General features: G+C 56.5%; 1 protein-coding gene and 1 long non-coding RNA gene across 4 annotated transcripts in view; one reads left to right on the top strand and one right to left on the bottom strand.

The window, feature by feature from the left end:
* Positions 1-14,027, bottom strand: part of Ints1 (integrator complex subunit 1) — a 32,386-nt gene extending 18,359 nt beyond the window's left edge. The window contains exons 1-17 of one of the 3 annotated variants that reach the window (XM_047533783.1): positions 13,800-14,027; positions 13,025-13,315; positions 10,163-10,359; positions 9,891-10,028; positions 9,465-9,624; positions 9,220-9,325; positions 8,935-9,127; positions 8,679-8,824; positions 8,439-8,580; positions 7,119-7,295; positions 6,403-6,511; positions 5,705-5,825; positions 5,061-5,138; positions 4,147-4,304; positions 3,626-3,722; positions 571-662; positions 338-398 (exon numbers count right to left, since the gene is read on the bottom strand). In XM_047533783.1, coding sequence (XP_047389739.1) covers positions 338-398; positions 571-662; positions 3,626-3,722; positions 4,147-4,304; positions 5,061-5,138; positions 5,705-5,825; positions 6,403-6,511; positions 7,119-7,295; positions 8,439-8,580; positions 8,679-8,824; positions 8,935-9,127; positions 9,220-9,325; positions 9,465-9,624; positions 9,891-10,028; positions 10,163-10,359; positions 13,025-13,315; positions 13,800-13,857 — 2,324 coding nt within the window. In that variant the 5' untranslated portion in view covers positions 13,858-14,027. The remainder of the gene's footprint in view (positions 1-337; positions 399-570; positions 663-3,625; positions 3,723-4,146; positions 4,305-5,060; positions 5,139-5,704; positions 5,826-6,402; positions 6,512-7,118; positions 7,296-8,438; positions 8,581-8,678; positions 8,825-8,934; positions 9,128-9,219; positions 9,326-9,464; positions 9,625-9,890; positions 10,029-10,162; positions 10,360-13,024; positions 13,316-13,799) is intronic. The other 2 variants (XM_047533781.1, XM_047533782.1) reach the window with 2 other exon arrangements.
* LOC124970434 (uncharacterized) lies at positions 13,437-23,011 on the top strand. The gene is made up of 3 exons (XR_007106121.1): positions 13,437-14,409; positions 18,149-18,214; positions 22,110-23,011. It is a non-coding gene; the product is annotated as an uncharacterized LOC124970434 (long non-coding RNA).
* The last annotated feature ends 1,500 nt before the right edge of the window (positions 23,012-24,511 follow it).

Genomic DNA, 24,511 nt, shown 5'->3' with positions numbered 1-24,511 from the left:
GCCTCCAACCTGCGTCCCTCCTGGAGTCACACTGCCCACTGGTCTGACTGCACCCTGCTCCCACTGGCAGAACACATGCTGCCCAGAATGTGCCAGGCAGGGCCCTGCACCTTCCACACAGGCACCCAGGAAGCTGCCTGGCTCTGCATCCACACTGCCACCCCATCCTTCCCCCCACCTAGTAAGGAAGAGACTAAAGCGCAACAGACTTGGACTTGGACGCTCGAGCCCAGAGCAATCACCAGCGGTGTGCAAGCTGGAGTCCAGGCGGCTCCTGGACCGTGCCCTGCCCCCGGGTCAGGCCCTCCAGTCTCCCGAGCAGTACAAGCCCACTCACTTGGTCATCACCATCTCCATGAGCATCTTCAGGGTGGGGTACTCCTCCCAGGCAGCCAGGCCTATAGGTAAGGAGAGCAGAGCACTCACCCAGGCTCCCTGCGGGCACAGGCGCGGCCATCTTCACTCCTCCTCTAGTCCCTCCCTGGGCTCTGACCCAAGTCCCAACACAGTTGCCCCGAAGGAAGAACTGACCACCTGCAGCCAGGTCTGCCCACAGCCAGGACAGCTCACCAATATTCTCCGGGTTGAAAGCAGCCACAACCAGCAGCAAGGGCCACGCCTTCCAGTAGAGGGTGGAGATGGCCAGGTTCGGGGGCTGATACCTGGAAGGAGGATGGCGTTAAAGTGGCTCAGATGCCTGAGCCCACAGAAGAGAACTAGCCACACTAGGGCAGCCCCAGCATCCTATGACCAACCAGCTGGGCACTGCTTTAGACAACATTGATGGCGGAGACTTAAAAACTCCCCTCCCAGGAATTCACACTCCAGCAACACCCGTCCACACCACGGACCTGTGAACAAGCACCCGCCACTGCTCAGAGCCCACTGCAGGGCACGCTAAGGACCGAACCCCTGGCCCCTATGACTTCCCTAAGCCTCAGTTTCCTATCTGTGTAATGGGTACAATGGTAGATGTAGCGCGTACACCAGAATCCAAGAAAGGAATGAAGAGAAAAGCGACACTGTAACAGACGGAAAAGAACAAAACACCTAGCACAAACTTCACGGAAGAATGCTGAGGTTTATCTAAGGAAAGCCACGAAACATGGTCGACAGAAATTAAAGAGCTAAAGGGAAGGCCCACGTTCTCGCACAGGAAGACTGAGCACTGTTATTTTTTTGCAGAAATTGATGAGCTGATCTTAAAATTCACATGGAAATTTCAGGACTCAGAACAGTCAAAACCTAGAAAAACAACAAAGCGGGAGGACTCACTTCCCAATTCCAAAGCCAGGTAGTGCTATCCAAGGAAGAGCGTGGCACTAGCACAGGTGGACACAGGGATCAAGGGATGATGCCAAGTTCAGAAATAAACCCTAAGTTCATGGTCAAGTGATTACTGAAAGGTGCTGGAGCAGCTCAGGAGAGGCATGATTTTCAACAAGGGCATGGAGATGACTGGACACCCATGAGCCCAAGGGTGAAGCCAGACCCCTGCTGCACACCACGTGGCAGCTCCAAGTGGATCAGACACTAAATGTGTGCATGAAAACAGGATTAAATCTCCATGACCTGCACTAGCAATGGTTTTCTTTTCTTTTCATGGTACTGGGGATGGAATCCAGAACATCACACATGCTAGTGCTCTAAAACTGAGCTCTGCCCCAGCCCTTTTTATTTTAAGACAGGGTCTCTCTAGGTTGCCCAGGCAGGCCTTGACCTTGCAATTCCTCTGCCTCACCCTCCCAAGCAGCTGGGATTATAGTGTGCACCATTGCACCCAGTCCCAGTCCTTTATTTTTGTTTTACTCTTGAAACAAGGTCTCAATAAGTTGCCCAGGCTGGCCTGGAACTTGCTATCCTCCTGCCTCAACCTCCAAGTAGCTGGGATTCTAGGCCTGTGCCACTACATCAGGCAGTTTCTTAAACATACAACACAAAAGCACAGATGGGAAAAAAAAAATCTAGATAAACTGAACTTCATCAAAATTAAAAGCTTCTGTGTGTCAAAGGACACTCTAAGAAAGTGAAAGGACATGCCTGGCACAGGGGCATTCACCTGCAATCCCAGCTACTCGGAAGGCTGAAGCAGGAGGATTGCAAGTTTGAGTTCAGCCCATAACTTAGTGAGACCCTGTTTCAAAAAATAAAAAGGGTTAGGGATGTAGTTCTGATACAGAACTTGCCTCACATGTGCCAGAACCTGGGTTCAAAGCCCTAATACTGCAAAACCAGATAATGAAAGGAAAAGCCACAGAATCAGAGACTATTTGCAAAGCACAGACCTGATGAGGGTCTAGAATCTAGAAAGTGTAAAGAACTCTTAAAACTCAACAGCCAAAATTCAAACAAGTCAACTAAAAAATCAGAAAAGGACTTGAATAGACCTTTCTCCAAAATATACAAATGACCAATAAATACATGAAAAGATGTTTAGTGTCACTGCTGAGCCAAAAAATAGAGATGAAAGGTACGAAATGACACCACCTCAAACTCCCCGGGATGGTTAAGAACGGCAGGCAGTCACCATTGGCCTGAGTGGAAAACCGAGCCCTCACGCAGAGTTGGTAGGAATGACAGCTGCAGCTGCTGTGGAAAAGCCTGGTGGCTCCTCAACCAGGGCACCACGACCAACAAGTGCACTCCCAGGTACGTGCTCAGGAGCCGAAGACACAAGTGCACACAAAACCCTGCTGGCTGACATCCACCCTAGCAGCCTCACAGCACCAAACAGTGGCCACCACCCAAGTGTCCACCAGCCCACGACTGGACAAACGGTGTGGCACTCACCATGCAATGGTATGTTACACACAGAAAGCACCAAGTACAGTGCATGCTACAACATATGTGAACCCTGAAAATATTACACTGAAGGATGAAGGAAATTAGTGACAGAAACTACACAGTGGCCGGGCACAGTGGCATAAGCCTGTAATCCCAGCGGTTCGGGAGGCTGAGGCAGGAAGATCGAGAGTTCAAAGCCAGCCTCAGCAACTCAGTGAGGCCCGAAGCAACTTAGTGAGACCCTGTCTCTAATTAAAAACAAAAAGGGGCTGAGGAGTGGCTCAGTGGTTAAGTGCCCCTGGGTTCAATCCCCAGTACAAAAGAAAAATAAAAAACCCACACATTGTATGATTCCATTTACATAAAATGTCCAAAAAGGAAACCGATAGGAGAGCAGATGGCTAGTTGCTGGGAGTGGGAGATCTTGCGGACAGTTTCTCCAAGGGACAAAAATATTCTAGTTAGACTGCAGCAAAGGACACACAACCTGTAAACAAGCTAAATGCTGATCGTGTGCTGTAAGCTCATGAAGTGCACTGAACTGCACCTCAGGGAAGCTGCTAGTAAGTGGAGCACGTTTGCCATGAAGGAACAGTGAGGAGTTTTTATTTATCAGTTAAAAAAATAAATTTAAACTAAGAAAAGGCACAAACTCACTGCTAAGAAATAAAGCATGCATACATGAACACAAAAAAAGCAAGCACAAGAGACATCAGAGATGACAAGAGAGAAAAGCACCACCCTCACCCAGCAATGACGGGAAAACAGGTCGCCCCACCCCGCAGGTCTTGAGGACAGGTTTCCTAGGGTGAGCTGGGGCTGAGGGGGCTCCGGCCCTTACCCAGGAGGGAGCTGGATGTTCTCTGGGTGGTGGTAGGTGCACAGGTTCAGAACCGCGTCGATCAGCTGTATCCTCTCCACCTTCAGCACTTCCACATCTGAAACCCAAAGCCACACACAGGTTCCAGAAGCCCACTCAGGTTCACTCTCTGAGCATCGGGCAAAGGACCTGGCTTTGAGGTATCAGAGTGAGAAGACGGAGGCCTTACTCTGGGTTGGGGGCAGGGTGGGGAGATGGCCTAGGTACTACATGACAGGACGCAAGATGCTTGGATCAGGGAGGGGAATGGGGAGACCAGGGTGTTGTAGCTGGACCTGGGGAGCCAGGACTGTCCCGGAGAGCAGCAGAGTCTGTCCCAAAGGGTATGCAATAAGGCCAGAATAGTGTCACCAGGTGGAGCAGACTCGCTGCTGTAAGGCCAAAGGGTGTGGTTTCTGCAGGGTGGGGGAGGAGTAGAGTGTGGGGGCTGTCACCTACAGGGGCCCAGGACAAAGCCCACAGCAAAGTCCAAGGGACATTACCATCCGCCTGCACAGCTGCAGCTCGCTTCACCAGGTGGTCAGCAAGTTCCATGGCATCTGCAGGGCCGAGCGGGAGTTCCCGGGACAGCCCAACAACCAAGATGCGCATCAGCGTGTCCTCCAGGATGGGCACCTCTGAGCAGAGACGCAAGAAGAAGCTGTGGGCAGCAGAGGAGACTGAGCTTGGTGGGGGAGCCCAAACCTGTGGAGGCCAGGAGTCAGGCTCCCTGGGCAAGGCCTCAGGCCAGCAGCAGCCACCTTCCCAGTCCCTGGTAAGGCAGGAAGTACAGCTGCCAGGCTCACCTGGACAGGAGAGAACGAGAAGCCACCCACCCTCCCACAAGGCCTTGGCCACCACCCACATAGTCGCTTGTTCCCAAAGCCCTTGTGGGTGAGGCTCTCTATCCCTTGGGGGACTTTGGGTGGGCACAGATACTGCACATAACCCTAAGGAAGGCAACAAAGAAGTGCCACAGCGAGGGTGGGCACAGTGCTCAGAGCACAGGTCGGAGGCCAGCAGGCTGGACTGGGCAGCAGGACCTGTGTTGGGAAGGTGAGGGGGACTGGTGGCATGGAGGGGGACAGCCAGGTCAGCTAAAGAAGGGCAGTTGCTGTGGCTGTCTAGAAGCACCAAGGGGCAAAGAGTGAGGCTGGTGGATGTGTGTGTGTGTAGAGAGGTGTCTATGGACATCCCAGAGAATGTCAAAGAAGCAAGAGTTTGCTAGAGTGCTAAGGGTGTAGACCCTAGTGGATCCCAGGGAGTGGGGGGCTCTGCAGGTACCAATGGTTTGCAAGGGTAGATGGAATGGGGCTGCTAAGGACAGAGAGCAGCTCCAGTTGGCCCCAGACTACTTGGCACCCAGAAGCTCCCCAGGCCTGGAGAACACCAAGCACCCCGCTGCAGGCTGGCTCACTTGCGGTCACTCTCAGGTGGCCAGTTGTCCCACTTGTAGTAGGTCTCCGGTTGTTCTGTGAACAGCACCTTGTGGAGGCTGTGGGGGGAGAGAAGGGCCGTCAGTCAAGAAGTAGCTGCTCAGGGCACCCACTCTGCCCAGCAGGTCCCCAGCTCCACCCAGCAAGTCCCCTGCAGGCTCAACTCGGTCAAAAGCTACGGACTAGAAAGCATGCAGGGGCTACTCCTAAGCTCCCCTCCGAGATGCCCAGAGGACCCAGAGCCACAAGCACTGAAAGGGGCCATTTCCTCTCTTCTCAAGCTTTCTAAATCCTATCTGCTGGTTGAAGCAGAAGTTATAACATGGAGTTCCATCCACATGTAGAGCACAGTTTACACAGTCACTGTGGAGAACGGTGGCTCCTGGCTAGGTGGGTGCTCAGGAGCACCCACATGCCCCAGCCAAGGGACGTGCCCAGCTCTAACACACTCAGGACCTGCCTCCTCGGCTGAGAGAGTGCTGCCCTTCACCAACATGTTAGGCCTTTAAAAGGCTGGGGCCAGTTGGTGGCCACATCCAGAGGAGACAGGGTCCTTTCCAGCAAGCCCTTGTCATGAGTCAGCAGCCGCTGGGAAGGTGGTTGTGTAACAAGGCGAGGTCCTCACCAATGCACATAGTCCTTGGGGGCAAGTTTACTGATGGAAGGGACGACCGTGTGAAGCCACCAGACGGCGTCGCGCTGGATTGCAGCAATCTGGTTCTGGAATGCACGCAGCACCTCGAGGTCTGAGGGAAAGGTTTAGAGGCACGGTGTGTGGAGCAGTGGCCCAAGGGGCAGTGAGCACCCTCAGGATCTAGCTCAAGGCCTATACCAGGAGGGAGGCTGGGCATTAAAGACTGGAGGGAGGGAGGGCACCCCAGACCACATAGAGAACACGGAGGTGGAGGCTAAGTCTGTGAAATAACGCTCCAGGGAGTCTGTCAACCCTCACGAGGGCCCAGAAAGCTCAGGAATGCAGTCTCATTTGGTCAGCTGCCTTGGGAGCCCTACGGCCAAGCCCTCCAGCAAACCAGCTCACTTGCTGTCTCCCTCCTTCCCTTCCTGTCTTCAGCTGGAAGTTCCAGCTGTGGTCTCAGAACTGGAGTGTGCAGACGTTGTGGCACAGAGCAGGGCCCTCAGCCTGAAGCAGGTCATCTCAGTCCAGACAGGCAGGACAAAGGGACAGCCACTTCTAGGAGCTCCCTAGGTCTCCTCTAAGGGCCATGTTGATACTCCTCCCTCCCCACCCTCTGCTGGGCCTCTCAAGGGACAGCCTCAGTGCCTGGCGCAAGACCTCCAACTGAGGCCTGCTCACAGCCTTACTCCTCTTCTCTCCTTTGTCCCAGGCAACGCCAGCTTCCTTCACCTGAGCCGTGATGCCCAGCATCATGGACACAGCCAGCACGTCCGTGATGTGAACGACAAACCGTTCCTGCAAGCACAGGACCACAGGGCTCACATCCTGGAAGGACCCGAGCCTGAGAGGCCCACACCATGCACAAGCAGACAGAAACACAGACAGATGTGCACAAGTAGCTGGGCAGACAGGGAATTCAGAGCAAGCCAGGGACCACTGTGCCAGGAAAGGGCAGGTCTTGGGACTCTAGAGACACTGAGCAAGGCCTGGTCAGACACTGGAAGGTCAGTAAGCAGCAGCTGGGCCCTGGAGATTCTTCACCACCTACACTTACTTCCTCCTGCCAGCATTAGCCCCTCACCTCTCAGACCACCCACCCCAATGTCCTGTCCCTGCTCATGCCACCCCGCAGTTTCCCTGGTGGCACCAGCTACAATTCCGTCACACCCAACCCTGGGCCTCTGACTCCTAGCACAGAGACAGAGCCTTCTCAGTCCCCTTGTGAGATGGAGCTGACATGTGCCTCTGGGACGTGGTACCTAGGGATCCTTACTCATTGCTGCACTGGTCCCTGCCAGAGTTCTAGACTGGCCTGGTTTGGTGGTGTACCCATGAGGAGAAATGGTTGAACGTGACCCAGAGTGAAAGAAAATCATGCAAACCCATTAGGGAAGGGAGGTACCTTGAACTCCATGTCCAGGTACTGGGGCTCCTTGCGCTCCTGCATGAGCCCGAGACAGAAAGCCTGGAAGTTGATCTCGTGCTTGGTCTGCTTGATGATTTCCCGGAGCAGGGCCCGTGAGGCCCGCAGGTAGTCATCTTTGTTGGTCAGCAGGTCCTGGAACACCATGGCCAGGAACTGGCAAGAGACAGGTCATGAGGGGTAATGTGAATGGTGGCCACCCAGGACAGGTACCCTTGCCACCAGCCCACGTCCTCCATCAAGCTTGCCCTCAGGGCCTCTCAGCCCTCCAAAAAGCCTTCCCCAGACCTGTTTCAGGAGAACACATGTCCCTGAGGCACAGCTGGGCAGGTCAGCATGTGAAGGTCCTATGGCAGGCCTCAGAGGCCTGCCCCCAGACCATGGGGATCTGCTCCTCATGGCTGAGCTCTCTCAGAACATGGACTATGTCTGATTTAACTTGCCTGGCAACTGGCTCATGGAAGCCAGTACTTGTCAACTGAGGGGTAGAATAGTTAACAGATGACAGCAAAACCACAAGAATGAAGCTCCCTCAGCCCCCTCCCACCTCAACAAACAAACCAAACACCCCAGACTGAGGTCCTCAATAAGCCACCACTTTTCTCATAATGCTGGACTGCCAAGATGACCAAGAAATGGTCATCAGAAATGACGAGGCCCACATACAACCAAGTTGCTTAAAAGCCTGACGCAAGCAAACAACCGGTTTTCCTGCCCAGGAGACACCGAACTAGGGACCCTACGGCCAGGCCTCCAGGCAGCACCTGGAGGGCACTGAGACTCCTACTGAATTTGGGGAAAACCACTGCTGAGGAGTCTGGCCTGGATCTGAGGGAGAAACTCTGGTGGTTTTTTAAGGACTCAGTGCTGCTCTTTCAAGAAACGACATTCTAGTTTACAAGGATGGACTGGAAGTTCAACTCAATGAGATTCAAAAACTCAAAGCAGGCTTGGTGGCACATGCCCGTTATCCCAGCAACTCAGGAGGCTACAGCAGGAGGCTGGCAAGTGGGAAGCCAGCATGGGCAGCTCAGCCAGACCCTATCTCACCCTTTAAAAAAAGGGGGCTGAGGGTGTAGCTCAGTGGTAGAGCACCTGTGTGGCGTGAGTGAGGCCTGAGCACCACAAAACCAAACCAAAGCACAACAGCTCTCACCGCCTCCCAGAGCCCAGAGCCTTCTCCACTCGGCACCACCAAACCATCTGCCCTCGTCCAAACACACGGGGATGACAGGCAGTGCCAGTGCCCCCTCCAGGCTAGAGGCCCCCAGCCTGGGCACACAGCCAGCAGCCTCCCACCTTGGGCGCCAGCTCGGAGCTGTGCTGCAGCACCGTGTAGAGGATCTGCATGTTGTTGGGGTTGCGGGCGTTGGAGAGCTCATTGAAGATCACGAACTTGATGGTGGTGCCCAGGTTGTCCTTGTGGGCATTCAGCAGCTCCCTGGACACGAGAGCCAAGTCTGTGGGGAGCGGCATGGGCCAGACCACCTGCCCGGCCACCTACCTGCCCGTCGCCTTCCACCTGGCCGCCACACGCACCTGAGGCAGAGCATGTAGTGGTTCAAGAGAACTTTGGGCTTGAGACGGATCTTGATCAGGTGGGAAATGACATCCATGTCCTCCGGGCCGTGCGTGTTGCAGTTCATACAGACGGACATCAGCAGGTCCTGGGCTGGCCTGGTCAGCTGCAAGGAGGCAGGAAGAACTGTTGTGTGCCCAGCAACGGCTGAAGGGAGTCCCCGAGAAGGTCCTGCCACGCAGGTGTGCCCCGGAACACACCTCACGCTGTGCCCACCTTCGGGTTCTGCAGCCACATCTCCAGCCGCTGCACGGTCAGCAGCCGCACCTCCTTGTAGCCACAGGAGGAGGTGAGCAGCCGCAGGAGGTTCCTAGAGACGTTGTCAATGGGCTGGCGCCGATTGAGTTGGTCCCGCAGCATGTCGAGGACATACTCCTCCACGCTCTCTGCGAGGTCATCGTACCTAGGCCAGAGGGGGGAAGAGCAAGGGAGGAAGCCGCCCTCCGGGAGCCTCCCAACCCGCTGCACCTCACCTGAGGACCTGGCCATGTGGCCACCTACCTGGGCATGAGCTGGCCCTCCTGCTCAGGGCTCAGTTTCTCCTCTGCAATCAGCAGCTCGGTCTGGCTGTCCTCCTCCTCTGTCAGGGAGGGGTGAGGGCTGCTCCCTGCATGGACCGTGGACAGCCCCATGAGACACCCTCATCAGCACCCACCCTAAGCCTGGCTGACAGAGGGAGGTGACCTCAGCCCCCTCCCAGGGCTGGACACCCGTGCTCATCCCTGACAGGTCCCAGTGTTTCTTACCAGCCCCAAGGTCACCCCCGCTGCGCCCCACCTCCCCCTGTAGCAGCATGCTCTTGGGGGGCATCCTGGTGTTGAACGCTGTCTGGATGTTGTCCACAAACGTCCTGCAGTGAGGGCTGTCCACCCAGATCCGCTCCCCCAAGGAATCTTCAATGTACACCTGCAGTGAGCCGCACCCTCAGGCCTCAGCCGTGCAACACGGCCCCACCAGCCCCCTGCTGCTCAAGGGTGTTCCCCTGAAAGCCCTGTAGCTGCCCAGTGAGAGGGACAGAGGCGTGACACCGGGGCCACAGACATGCCTCTTCAGAGGAACTCACTTCACTTGCGTCTCTCCTGCTCGGGTCTCTGATGGGCCTCCCTTGCTCCCTCCCAGGCCTTTTTACCACTAAAGTAGCCTCTCTGAGACCCCTGGGAAAGGCGGTTAACCTTGACGAAGATCTCAGGCCAGTTCTCATCCTCCTCATAAGCCGCCATGAGGAGATTACAGGCCAGCACAGACACCAGGCTGTTCCCCTTGGCCTTGAAGTTGATGGAGGCATCCCGCCGCAGAAGGCTGCACAAAGCCTGCAGGGAGGCACAGGTCATGGCGCCCAACGCCAGGGCCCCCAAGGGGGCAGAGGTCCCAGTGCCCCATGCCAAGGCCTGTGCCCAGGTGGAGGCAACAGGGGTAGGGGAAGGAGATGCCGGCCAATCCTCACCTCAATGACCCCCTCAGTGGCAAAGATGTTGGGCTTGATCTTGGCCAGGTACATGAGGCTCAGGTATAGGGTGCTGTCTGGCTTGGCCCGTGTCACCTTCAGCTGCTTCACTGCCCCACACAACACCCCCTCAATCCGGTCATCGTTGCCTTCCAGCTCGGCAGCTTCAATCTCATCCAGCAGCACTGTGGGCAGAACTGGACAGCATGGGAGAGTCTGCTTAGAGCAGGCAGCCAGGGGTAGAAGTTGCGCCCTGAGCCACAGGGACTCGGCAAAACGTTTAAAGTCTAGCAGGCGGGTCTGCTCGGAGCCCCACTCTTCCTGAGCAGCTTCCCACACCTGGTACCACAGTGGTCCCAAGGGCGTGGAGCGGAGGTCCTGTCAGATAATCAAGGCCACACACCAAGGCTCAGGTGGGGACCCAGAGTCGCTCTAGGTCTCTCTCCACCGTGCCCTACGTGGCTGCTCTAGAGTCTCTGCTCACCAGACATGTCAGTTTTTCTACAAATTAATAGTTTTGTGCATGGCTTTTCTCTCCTTTATGGGGGACCAGCAAGGTGGTGCATACCTGAATCCCAACAGCTCAAGAGGCTGATGCAGAAGGATCACCAGTTCAAAGCAAACCTCAGCAACTTAGCAAGGCCCTAAGCAACTTAGCAAGATGCTGTCCCTAAATAAAATATAAAAAGGGCTGGGGCTGCGGCTCAGTGATTAAGTGCCCCTGGGTTCAATCTCTGATACAAAAAAAATTAAAATATTATAAAGACAGGTTCTTGCTAAGTTGCTTAGGGCCTAACTTGCTAAGACTGGCCTCGAAATTGCAATCCCCCATCTCAGCCTGAGCTTACAGGCATCTGCTATGCCTGGCACAGCTCTTCCCCTGACGGTGGCTCCGCCTCTGGTTCTTTCTCACAGTCCTTGCTGTGCCCCACCCCCATCTCCTCCCCAGTCTGCCTGTGTTGACCCTCGGTCAGCTGGCCTCTTTCCTGTGTCCCTGACCACTGTTCCTGTCACCAGGGCTCCTCCCCATCTCCTGTGGCTCATCTGTGCTCTCACATGGGTCCTTGGGCTGTTCCTGTCAGCCCAAGGGCTCTGGCCTGTGTTCTGTTCCATGACACTCATTATCAGTCAGTTTTGGGTGTTCCCTAGTTTTCCCTGTGATGACAACCCCAGGGTTTCGAGGATCGTGTTTTTAAACACCCAGAGGCAGGTACTGCTGCAGATTTCCCACTTATATACATCAAGGATTCAACAATACTTACTGATACTTGAACAGCACATGGCAGGACAGACAGATGGTCTGTGGACCCTGCAGGGTCTGGCCTTGGAGGGGATCCAGTATGGACCCAGAAATAGCTGGATATAGCCTGCTGACACCACCTGATACCATAGAGGGTCTTTATTTAATCCCCAGAATCAGAGACAACACTAATGACAAGGCAAGAGTGACCTGCAGCCAAGTGAGGGCTCCACTCTGCAACTGTGTCACCTTCACCAGCACCAGCCATGCTGGAAGTCTGAAGGAACTGCCCCTCGGTCCTGTCCCAACCGCAGCTCCACTGTCATCCTGCCCATCCTCCCTAGGCCCCACCTGCCGAGCAAGCCCAGCACAGGCACCACCCACAGCGCCCACCTGGGCCCCTCTCACACTGTGTGAGAGTCACACCAGCCCAGCCCTGCTCCCTGGCACAGCTCCAATCCTTGCTCTGCTGAGCTCACACCCGCCCATTAGTCGATCCTCCCCCAGGTCAGCAGGGAGCTCCCAGGACCTGCTCGCAAGCTACCTCACACTAGGGCAAGCCAGCTACTCTTCCAAGTTCCGAGGGAAAGGTCACAGACCACTAAACCACAGGACCTTATACAAGACACCTCAAGAGGAAATGGCAGCTAAGCTTTAACAGAAATGTTACCACTAAAGCCAACAGGACACTTGTTCTTTTTAAAATCTACAAAAATATTAAAGCAATGTTACAGTCAGGCACAAGGGTGCACACCTATAATCCCAGCAACTCAGGAGGTTGAGACAGGAGGATCACAAGTTCAAGATCAACCTCAGCAACTTAGTAAGACCCTGTCTCAAAGTCAAATTTTTAAAAGGGCTGGGGATATAATTCAGTAATAGAACACACCCAGGTTCAATCCCCGATACCACATACTAAAAAAAAAAAAAGAAAGAAAGATAAAAAGATCCCCAACAGGAACAAAAACCACAAGATAGCAAGGTCTGCCCCGGTTCCTACATGCTCAGTAGCTGGCACCGGTCTGGGGTTCACAGATCTCCTCTGTAGAGTCAATAAAAATGATCACTGGGAAAGTAGACAGAAAAGTGGGGTGACTAGACGCAAGCCAAGTTAGAGTGCTTGGGAGAGCAAAAGGACCTGGGAGAAGTCCTCTCTGTGCTGTGTCTTCCCTGAAGCTGTCTGCTGCCTTTCTGCTGGAGAAAGGAAGGGAGGGACAGACTCTTCCCTGTACACAGCTGGAGGAAAGACCAGCAGAGTGCAGATCACCGCCTCTTGGGTCAGAGGAGCTGAGACCACTGCCTGGGCTGTCACCACATATGGTCTACCTTCCCCCCACCAGGGCTCAGGACAGGGCCTGTCACAAACAATGTTCAACAGATGTCAGATGAACAACGAAAGAGCCAACTCCCACAGGACAGTGCAGCACCAACGTGCAACCACAGGAGTTGCTCTGGAGAACAAGTCCACAGTGATCCAAGTGTCCTCTGGGGTGGTTTGTGTATCTGTGGGCAGAGGACCCTGCCGTATGGACGATGCTAGGCCTGGAGGCGGTCTTCCCTGGACAGCTGGTCGACGGACAGAGGGAGCACATTCTCTGGGGAAGTCTGCAGTCTGGCCTTACCTTCAATGGGTACCACTGATGGTTCTTTAATGGAGGGAGAAATGGCTCGCTTTTCTGCCACCGCTGCTTCAGCCAGGCGCCCCAGGGCACTCAGTGGGGGTGTGGAAGAGAGTTTGGGGCGTTTGGTGAGGCCGGTCAGTGCAGAGGCACCAGACAGAGCGGCTCCAGCATCCCGCTTGCGTTCGGAAGGCAGGCCAGATGGGGCCGGCTTCAGCAGGGTGGACGTGGTTTTGGACTCATTGGCCTGACCCTTTGAGCCCAGGGCAATGAAGTCTCCCGGCGGAGGGTGCCCTGCAGGAAGGAGAGACACAAGAGCGTGCACATGAGCGACGGTGCTTTGGGAAGGACGACGCCACACCCCCTACTGCGGGGGAGCTGCGCAAAGATGGGGAGGCGAGAGCCCAGCCCAGGTTCGCAGCTTCCACAGCCGAGCAGAGACTGGCAAGGGTCAGCAGCCGTGGTGACAATAACGGTGCAGTCCACAAATCCGGCTTCGTCGTGTAAGTTGCTGAATCCAAAACACGTTCCTGCAACGGGGCTGAAGTGAGAAAGGAGATGCGCGCGCGGGGCAGGGAACAGGCTCCATGTCACTCGGTGGGCGAGAGGCAGCCAGGCCTGGGTGGCCGTCAGGCGCCAGGGCCTGTGCTTCCAACCCGCGCCGTGCTGCCTCTGAATCCCCGGTGGAGGATCAACCGGGACAACTCGTCCCCGGGAGATCATCACCGAGTCCCGCAGAGGCCGGGATCCCCACACGCTGGCCGCGGAGGGGACACACCTGAGGGCTTGGCCGCGGCGCTGGGCCGCCGCACGGTGGTGGGCTTGGCCCGGTTCATCACGCTGCCCTCGCGCCTCTGAACTGGAAGTCGGTGGGTCGCTCGTCGTCGCCCCTCACGCCGCGGGCGCCGCCGGCCCGCACAAGCGCCCACAGCCGCGACTCGTTGCTTACCGCCCACCGCTCGGGCCCCCCGCCGCCACTGCCGCCCCGGAACCAAAAACCAATGTTGGCGAGCTGGGCCCGCCAACTTCCGGGAAAACCGGAAACAAAATAGCTCGGCGAAATGAAGGGAAGGAGAGGAAAACAGGGCCCGCGGCGTGTGCGCAAAATCTGTAGCGCCCTCTGGCGGCGGAGCCGGCAGACGCCGCGGAGCGCGTTCTGCCTCCCCTGTGGGCTGACGCTGTTTTCCAAAGAAGCTGATACGTTAAGTGATACGCTCTGGAATACAGCTAAGAAGGGTGGCAGCAGGAGTCAGATCACCGCTTTCCCACTGATTGTCAAATGACTCTGAAGTCGGGGTGCTGAGCCCATCGGGCAGCCTGGTTTGGACACCTGATTGGGCAACAACTGGCTTTCTCTGCAACCAACTGACCACCAGGTCTCCGTCTGGGTAGGTGCTGACTACACTGGTCTCCCACCTGCAGGCCGACCGCAGAACGGAACCAGATTGTTCATCTGGGTCCAGGCAAAGGAACCCAGCCTCTGGGGCAGGATGAAGCTCCAGGTCGATCCGTGGGGTCAATGTCCCTGTCCTGAGAGCCCTGTGAGAGATAATACCCCCAGCCCCACCTCCCAGCCCCACCCACTCCCAGCAGGAAGCTGGATACCCAGGCAGAGCAAGGGAGGATTAATTTTTCACTTAAGTTCTATTTATTTTTTTAATAGGCAAAAACCCAATAGTGGCAAAATTCTAAAGGATCAAAAGATTATACAGTCAAGAGTCCCCCTTGCACCCCTGACCACGTGCCAAGGGCCTCCTTCCTCACCTTAGTAGCCCTCCAGCACATTCCACACCCGCCAGCAACCACAGGTGTGCATTCCCGCAGCCTCCAGAACGCTGAAGGTGAAGGTGGCTCAGGGCTCTGACTGTCCTGAAACAGACTGGATTTGAGAGCTCACCCTGCAATGGAGAGCAGATTCCTTCTGCTGAGAATGGAGACAGAAAGGCCGCAGGTGCTAAAGAAGTTGGGGGTGGAGATGGCCCCTGCTTGGGCCTTCTTAAATCTGTATGTGCACATTTCCTGACTTTTGTCTTACCTCGCTGCCTCTGCTTCTTCTTTTAAAGTTCTGCTTCCCTTCGGGGATTTGGAAGATGGATTTTTTTTTTTTTTGTTTGGGGAGAAGGTACCAGGGATTGAACCCAGGGATGCTTAACCACTAAGCCACATCCACAGCCCTTTTTGGTTTTTCTTTTGACTCAGGGTCTCACTAAGTTGCTCAGGTCCTCACTAAATTGCTGAGGCTGGCCTCGAAATTTTTATCCTCCTGCCTCGGCCTCCCAAGTCCCTGGAATAGGTGTGTGTGCCACTTCACCCAGAGTAAGATGGAAAATTTTGAAATAAGTTTCTCATCTTCCTTCAAAGCTGGCTTTGAATAAAACCAATTTTCCTACCAATTTGACTCCATATATTTCTGGAGCATCGAACCTTGTGACCTGGCTTCTTCCTCCCTGATGTGGCTTCCAGGCCAAAGTGTTAGAAGCAGCGTGATCTGTCACCTGCCCTTCCCGTTGCTGTGGATCAACCTGGATCACCCAGGATCCCAGAGGCCCTGGTCACTGCAGCCTGAGGCTCGAGATTTGCATTGTGTACCCTAGTGGGCGGGTGGGTTCTGTGGCCAACCTTGGCGTCCGTGAGATCGTATCTGTGAGTCGGTCTGCTCAGTCTGTACTCCTGAAGGAACCTGACCCAATTGAGGGGAAGATGCTACAAGGCACAGCTTCCATCTTGTCCTGCTGAGAAATCAAAGTGGCCCGCCCAAAGCGTCCCCTCCCGCCAGCCCTGCCTGCCCACTGTCTCCAGCCTTAAGAATTGACTCAGTGGTGCCTCTACAGGGGCCCTGCCCACTTGCCACAGGCCCTTGACCCAGGCAGCCCACACGCAGAAGCCAGTCTCACCTCTTCCTCCTCCTCCTCCTCCTCCCCTTTTTATTTTATTTATTTCTTTATTTTGGTACCAGGAATCGAACCCAGGGGCGCTTAACCACTGAGCCACATCCACAGCCCTTTTTATTTATTTATTTTTTCAATTTTGACACAGGGTCTCACCAAGTTGCTTAGGGCCTCGCTAAATTGTTGAGGCTAACCTCAAACTTTCCATCCTCCTGCCTCAGCCTCCTGAGTCGCTGGAATTACAGGTGTGCACCAGCCACTATGCCCCGCTCTCCCTCTCTTTCTAACAAAGAGCTTTATGGAGGCATCATTGATACCAGTGAACCGCAGATATTCACAGGGCACAGGCCGAGGCGTGTTGACCTGGGCACACACCTGCGCAGCTATCCCCACCAGCAAGATACCCCACACTTCCGTCCTCGACCCTGCTCCTGCGGTGTCCCCAGACCAGCGCCACCCACTTTCTGTCACCAGAGAGGGGGGTTTGCTGTCTGGAGTTCTGTAGAAATGGGACCACACAGCTCTTTCTTTTCCGTCTGACTTTTTTCACTTTGAGATCCTTCGCTGCGAGGTGGACCATCTGCTCCTCTCTGCTGCCGCCTGGGGCTCCCTCGCACTGATGGCCACTTTGTCCACCTGCTGATGGACCTGGCGGGAGGGACGGCACGAGCGTTCCCGTGCACCTGGGGGTGTCTCACTGTGGTCCCACCGTCCCCTGCAGCCGATGATCATGTGCTCTTCCACCTCCCGCAGGCGGGTCTTTGGTGAAAAGTCTCCAGATTCCGTGGTTCCACTCATGTGGGTTTTTCTTTTTATCTTTTATCGTTGTTGTTTTTGGTCCCGGGATTGAACCCAGAGGTGCTTGACCACTGAGCCGCCTCCCCAGCCCCTTTTATATTTTACCTAGAGAGAGGGTCTCACTGAGTTGCTTAGGGCCTCGCTGAGTTGCTGAGGCTGGCTTTGAACTCCCGATCCTCCTGCCTCAGCCTCCTGGAGCCCCCAGGATGACAGGCGTGTGCCACTGCCCCCAACCCATGAGCTCATTTTTTTACTGGAGTTGTTCCTTATGTTTCCGTTCTTCCCTGTCCCCTCTCCCGCATCGAGTCCTCCCAACAGCGTCCTATGAAATGTAACGTCAAAGCGTGCTCAGTGTCCCCGACCACTCCTCGCCGCCAGCTCTGTGACCCGCAGGTCAGGCCAGGTCAGGCCACGGCACCAGTGCTCAGCTGGATTCTGGCTGGCCTCCCGTGGTGTGTACCTTTAAGTCAGAGCAGGTTAGAAAGGTGTCCGTCACAATCCCAGTGACCAGGGAGGCCGAGGCAGGACCCCCAGGGGGTCCAGGCCAGCCTCCAGAAATTAGCCAGACCCTGGCTGGAAATAAAAAGTGAGAAGGGCTGAGAGCGTGGTCCTGGTGAAGTGCCCCTGGTTCAGTCCCCAGAAACAGAAACGGAACAAAAGAGGGGTCCAAAACTTGTCCCTGACCACACTCCCCATGTCTGCTCGTCACCCTCGAAGTCAAAGCAGAGTTCTTGAACCACTTCCTGTGGCTGCTGTGACCGAGCACCACAAACCTGACGGCCTAAAGCCACAGAGAGTTCTCCTCCGACAGTTCTAGAGACCAGAAGTCCAACACCAAGGCATGGACAGGGCCGTGCTCCCTAAGGGACTCCAGAGGTGGGCCCCTCTGGCCTCGCCCGCTCTAGGGACTCCCCAGTGGACTCCCCAGAGACTGCATCACTGTCTCTGCCTCCAGCCTCACACCCGCTGTCCTCTGTGTCTCTGGGTGCCTGCTCCTTTGGTGTCTCTTACAAGGACATTTGTCCATGGCTTTAGGGCCACCTGAACCCAGGTTGGTCTCATCTCAAGATCCTTGCCTTAATCTTACCTGCAAAGATCCTATTTCCAGTAAGGTCCCGCTTGGAGGTTGGGTGGACATGTGTTCTGGGGACACTATTCACCCACTGCCCCTCCATGCCGAGGACCAGGTCTGCGTGACCAGTTCCCTTCCTGTCCCACTCCAGCCCCCTCTTCCTGCTTCCGGCTCTGCCGTGGGGCCTTTGCACCTGCCATTTCCCATGGTCTCCCCTTGGCCTCATTCTGGTCTTTGCAAACTGAGTCCTCCTTCCCTCCTCCTGCCACTGACACCCAATCCCTGCTGAACCTGGTGTCACCTCTATGTCTTTCTTTGTGACACTCATGGGCCCTGAAACCCCTTACAGTTGTCCCTGGGTATCCACAGGGTTGGTTCCAGGACCTGAGGACACCAAAATCTGAGACGCTCTTGTGTCGCCTTATGCAGAATGACGTAAGTACCTCCCGCGACCTCCAATTGTTCTTTGTGGGTATGTGTGTGTGGGTGTGTGTGTGTGTGCGCTCCCGCCAGGGATTAAACCCAAGAGCACGTAACCACTGAGCCACACCCCCAACCACTGAGCCACACCCCCAGCCCTATTCACTTATTTATTTGTTGTATTTTGAGTCAGGGTCTTGCTAAGTTGCCTAGGGCCTTGCTAAGTTGCTGAGCCTGGCTTTGAACTTGTGATCCTCCTGCCTCAACCTCCAGAGTCCCTGGGATTACAGGCCTGTGCCACCGTGCCCAGCTTTCCTTGTTCTTTAAACCTTCTCTGATATGATGCAAACGCTAGGTAGATGGCCGTCGTACTGTGTTGTTCAGGGATCAGTGACTAGGAAGAAAAGTCTGCATCTCTTTGGGCTCCTCTCTGTCCTGCCTCCCTGCCTGGCAGCAGGCCACCCGTGCCACAGAGGCTGGTGGTCTGGACGAAGCGAGGTCAGCCGGGGAGCTGGGCTTCAGTCTGGGCGCTCTCAGGCAGGCCCGCACTGCCCACCGTCCAGGGTCCGCTTGGCTGTGGCCCAGCCCAGCCTCCAGGCCCCACTGAGGCACTTCTGGGAGAGACTGAAGCAGCCCCCAGAACCCACCGGGGCCGGGGCTGGGGCAGCCAGTGGATGGGCAGAGCGAGCAGGAAGGGGCGGCCGCGGGTGGCCTGCAGCTGCGTGTGGTCTAACTGCCCGGTGCCAGGAAGCAGCTGCTGCTGTCTGCACTCTGGGCCTCAGCGCCCGGCTTGGTGGGGGGCAGCGTCCCTGGGGCTCCTACTGGGGCCCAGAGCCCCCAGCTCAGGCCAGGCCTGGCTCTTCCTGAGCTCTCGCTGCAGAGCCCCCGCCCCTCAGGCAGCCTCCCCTCACTCCCACCCTGCTGGAAGCTCTCGTCCTCCTGGGCCCAAAGGACCCAGGGCAGACCTCCACCCGAGGTCCCTGCCACCACACAGGGACACTTTGGAGGCAGGAGCAGAGGCCAGCCTGGTCCTACCACCCACCCAGCTACCCAGCTGCTGGGAGCCAAGGAGCTATGCGAGGCCAGTAGGGGCGAGTGGGGAAGAGGAAGGAGGCCAGGAGACCCGGACCCCAGATACTCCCCGCATTCTGCTGTAGACCTCGGGCCTGGTCAGGGCCACTGCCCTGTCCTGGGGCCACCTCCTCAATTCTCATCTTTCCCCATCTCCCCTCACCAGTGGCCTCTATAGGACCCTCCCAACTCCCTCAGGTCAGCTGGAGCAGCTCCTGCCAAAGCGGACCTGCCTCTATCCAGCCCCCTCTAGGTCTCCGGCTCCGTGAGGCTCCCCACCGCGAACCCCCGAGTCCTGTGTTCCAGCACATTCCAGGGCACCCGCTCCACATGCCTGAGTGCCACCGGGCCCCTAGGCCGGGGGCTGTGGATGCCCAACGGGCTTTGCCTTGGGATGCTCCAAGGCCTCGCGCCTCTGGTTGTCGTGACGCAGCTGCTCCCACTGGCTGCTGGGTAACGAGTAACCCCAAAAGCTGGCGGGGCAAACAGCCACTTCATGCTTACACAGGCACCAGGCAAGCCCAGCCAGGGTCAGAGTGTGAAGTCCCAGGAGGCTCGTCCCCGTCCTGTGCTGCGGCCACCACAGACTGTGGGTGGGGACTCTGTGGCTCCTGATGCCAGGACCTTGACTGAGATAGGGCCTGACCCAGGGCCACACCACATAGTGCGACAGGGCCCAGCGTATCTGGGGCTGGGTTCTGGCTCACCATGTATTGGCCGTGTGGCATTATGCAGGCTCTCTTGCTGAACCTCAGTTTATTTACCTGGCAGATGGACTCGCAGGGGTCCCAGGCTCCTGGGGTCGCTAAGAGGCCTTCACAGGAAGCTGCTGGGCCGGGCACAGTGGCGCATGCTTGTAAGCCCAGCTACTCAGGAGACGGAGACAGAAGCATCCCCAGGTTCAAGGCCAGCCTGAGCAACTTAGTGAGACCCTGTCTCAAAATAGAATACAAAGGGCTGGGGATGTAGCTCAGTGGTATGGAAAAAAGAAGGAGGAGGAGGAGGGGGGAGGGGGAGGGGGGAGGGGGAGGGGGGGAGGGGGAGGAGGAGGAGGAGAGCTCTGCTGCACAAAGGATGCATAAAACTCTTCAGAGAACTCACTGGCAGCTCAGGAGACCAAGGCTTCCCCGGGGACCAGTGTCCTGAGCAGCCTCTGTGACTGATATTTGAGACCCGCTGGGCAGTGAGCCTCCCACCCTGGGCAAACCCGGTGGTGAGCGGAAGCCCAGGGAGGCCGCCTCTGGCTGAGCGGGACGTGCTTTCCAACAATTGTCTGAAAATAGCCCGGGCGGGCTCACGAGGAAATGGTTCCCCGCCACGGGGAGGGACTGCGGTGGCAGGAAAGCTGCTTAGCAGGGAGGGAGAATCCCAGGCCTTCTGACCCCGAGAGACCCCAGGTCCATCCGTCTCTCAACCTCTGCACCCCAGTATCTGGAGAAGCAGCTGAGAGCAGAGCAGGGCCTGGCGGTCACCCCAGCACGTGCCCGAGAGGGCAGCCTGGGGTCTGGGGAGAGGGCTTCTCTCCAGGCTGCAGGGAGGTAGCCAGTCCCACCTGCCAACTGTGCCTTCTTGGTGGAGTCCCCTCCCTTCCCCAAGCCTCAGTTTCCCCTTCTGTTCAGTGAACATCAGGCACCCAATGCAGGAGGTTCCGATGTCCCAGGATCCAGCAGCTCCCTCTCTGCAGACCCCAGACCCAGCCATTGTGCCCATCCAGTGGGTGGAGGCTGCTGGGTCGGGTGGGGGGAAGAACGCGCTCAGCTCTCCTCTCACCTGCCTACGGTTTTCTCGTCTGAAAAACCACGAAGGTCCAGAACGTGCCTGCCCACCACAGAGCTCAGGGGAGATCAGGCGGGTGCCTCGTCACTGTGCCGTAGAACACGGGGTTCTGGGGGACGTAGTTTGAGAACCAGTGTGGGTGAGGGAGGTGCCGAGGAGCAGGGAACCCTGAGCCCATCCCCGCCTCCCCCAGTCCCAACCCACCCTGGAGGGGCTGAGGCCATGCGGGCGGCGGATTCCCAGGGTCAGGTTGGGACCTGTCCGCTGTGGTGGAGAAGGGAGGACAGATGTCAAGCGCTAGGAGCCGGGTGGGCCTTAGGTCACAGATAACATCAGATGGGGCTGAAAGGGGGCTGGGCTGGATGGGTCCCTTCTGCCTTGGGCTGGGACGAAGACCAAGAGCCTCCGCTTCCCTGACAGCTGGCCCCACCCCTCCTGCCCTGCACCCTGTAGACCTGACTTCACCTCTTCTGTCTCCCCACCTTCATAAACCCCAAAAGGGTCCCCGGCACTGTTGGGGGGTCATACAGGATTCCTCGTTAGGGCTTGCTCAAGGTTTCTCCCATGAGCAGGGGCCATGCTGGAGTCGGGCAACACGGGGTGGGGGTGCAGCTGGCGGCGGAGCGTGCCTAGTACACACGGGCCCTGGTTTCCATCCCCAGCACCATTAAAAAATGTTAAAAGGGAAGACAAAGAAAATAACCTCGGGCTGAGGATGGGATTCCCAGTGGTAGGACTCTTTGCCTGGCACGCACGAGGCCTGGGTCTGAGCCCCAGCACTAAAAAAAAAAAAAAGCATTAAGTTTTCTTTAAAAAAGAAAAATGTGGCTGGGGTCGTGGCTCCATGGCAGCGCACTTGCCTAGCATGCAAGAGGCTCTGGGGTTCATCCCCAGCACCGAAAAAAGGAAAACAAAGAAATGTCCCAGAAATCCCACGCTATGTCCTAATCACAGTCCCCAGACAGACATGTTGCCACCAAGAAGTGCCACCGCAAACTCCTCAGATCGTGGGTGGGTCTTGACTCCTGGGCTCAGAAGTGACAGTCAGGGACACTTTTTGCAGATGGGGGCCATCCTGCCGTGACATCCTCAGGCTGAAGAGAGGCCAGTGAAAGAAGAGCTGAATTTCCAGGCAATGGACCTGAAGCTCAAGTCAGCTGTGGCCCTCGAGTGCATTGTCCACACCCGAGGCTCTTTGCCACGGCCTCCCGCACTCCTGGGTTTGACTGGCTGAGCTGGGCTGGTCTTTTCTTTTGCGGGTGCCAGGGATTGAACTCAGGGGCACTTGACCACTGAGCCACATCCCCAGCCCTATTTTGTATTTTATTTCAAGTCAGGGTCTCACTGAGTTGCTTAGTGAGCCTCGCTTGTGCTGAGGCTGGCTTTGAACTCGCCATCCTCCTGCCTCAACCTCCCAAGCCGCTGGGATTATTGGGCTGTTCTTATTGGTGGGCCTGTTGTGCAGCCGCAGACCGAGGCGGCAGGGCTGGTGGCCTTTCACAGGCTTCCTGCAGGCTGGGCTGCGCGAGGCTCACACTGGGTCCACCAGGAGTAGAAGGCCTGAGAAACAGAGAGCCAGATGCCCCCTGCTGCTGTGCAATACAATGTCCCAGGTGGTAGTCGCGTCTCTGTATTCATCTGAGTCTGTGCTCCTCGGGTGGCTGGAGGGCCCCTAGGGAGCTCCAGGGTGGTCGCCTGAGGACCCCACAGCATGGGGAGGGAGTCGGAGCTTGGAGACCCACCCCACCCACCACCTGACCACCTCGGGCAGCAGAGGGGCTGGAGACAGCTCAATCATCAGTGGCCTCCATTGGGCCTGAGGAAGAGACCTCAGCACAGACTCAGCAGGTGGGGACCAGGGTGTGTCTGGGCTGGAGCCCACAGTGCGCTGGGAGGGTGGAGCTCCCAGAGCCCGGGAGCCCTCCGCCCCTTGCCCTGCCTCCCAGCACCTCCATCCACCGCTGTTCCAGGATCCTGTCCTTCATAATAAAAGCAGAATCCTGCCCTGTGCTTTTCCTGAGTCTGTGACCCATTCTCTCGTGGTGGCGACGGAGCCAGAAGAGTCAGGGAAGTCCCAGATTTGTAGTTGACTGGGCAACAGGGATCAGCCCCATCCTGAAGCTGTCTAGGGGCCACACCCTGAGTAGGAAGGGGACCCCATTTGTGGCTGGCATCTGACACGGGAGCTGCATAGTGGGACTGAGTCCTTAACCTGTGGGATCTGCTCTCTCGGGGTGGTTACTGTCGGAATTGACTCGAATTGTAGGTCCCCCCAGCTGTTATCAGAGATTTGGAGAATTGGTTGCTGTGACAGGTTTGTATGTGTGTCAATGCGACTGGCTAAGAGCTGCCCAGATCAGCATTTGAATTGGGGGTTGAGTAGAGATGATGTGCTCTCCCCATGTGGGCAGCTCCATCCAGTCCAGGAGGACCAGACAGAACCAGAAAGGAAGTGTGGATTCTCTCTTCTTGAGCTCCATCATCATCTCCTTCCCTGGGACACCAGAGCGTGTGAGTCTCAGGCCTTTGCACTCAGGACCTATGCCAGCCCCTTTCCTCCCACAGGTCTCAGTCCTTCAGCCTGGGACCGATATTTCCTCTGAAGATCCCAGCCAGGGGCTGGGCACGGTGGTGCACACCTGTAATCCCAGCGGCTCAGGAGGCTGAGGCAGGAGGATCACGAGTTCAAAGCCAGCCTCAGCAAAAGTGAGGCTCACTAGGCAATTCAGTGAGACCCTGTCTCTAAATAAAATACAAAATAGGGCTGGGGATGTGGCTCAGTGACTGAGTGCCCCTGAGTTCAATCCCCAGTACCCACCCCCCCAAAAAAAAATAAGCACCCAGCAAGGCAGCCTTGTCATCCAGAAGGTAAGGAGGATCAGAACCAAGATGCTGCCCGACTTGCGCACGTGCAGGTGAAGCCAGGTTTGGATGGAAGACCCGTGCGAGTATTGATTCTGGCCTTACTGGAAGTTGTCCCAAACTGAAACAACCCTTGTGTCTACAGTTGGCAGGTGTGGCTCATTAGCAGATACCTGTGGACCACACCGTGACCAGTGGCCATGTCCCCAGCTCATAACTGTGACATGAAGCATTTTCTGGAGTTGACAGAAACCGTAGCCCCCGTCCCTCCTGCTCCTTCTGCAGGGTGGCCTTGGTACTATGGGAGGCAGATGTAGGAGCCTCTCAGGCTTCATAAGGATTTGAGTCCCCAAGAACCTTGCAAAGGCCCCAGTGCTTACTGCCACCCTGAGACCTAGGTCTCCGCATAGGAATCGGGCGTGGGGATGGGGACCGATCAGACATCCAGGGCGTGGGGCTCTGGTCAAACCAAGGTAGCAGGATTCTCCCTAAAAGCAGGCAATGCAAAGAAGCACATGGAAGCCCTGAAGTCCTGACTGAACCCAGAAGCTCTGAGCAGCCTGGGCTCAACCCGAGGAGGGAGACGCTCCCTCAGTTCAGGAC

Source organism: Sciurus carolinensis, chromosome 18, assembly GCF_902686445.1.
Source record: "Sciurus carolinensis chromosome 18, mSciCar1.2, whole genome shotgun sequence".
Taxonomy (NCBI): Eukaryota; Metazoa; Chordata; class Mammalia; order Rodentia; family Sciuridae; genus Sciurus; species Sciurus carolinensis.
The sequence above is the reverse complement of the archived record's forward strand: the minus strand, read 5'-3'. Positions and strand labels throughout refer to the sequence as shown.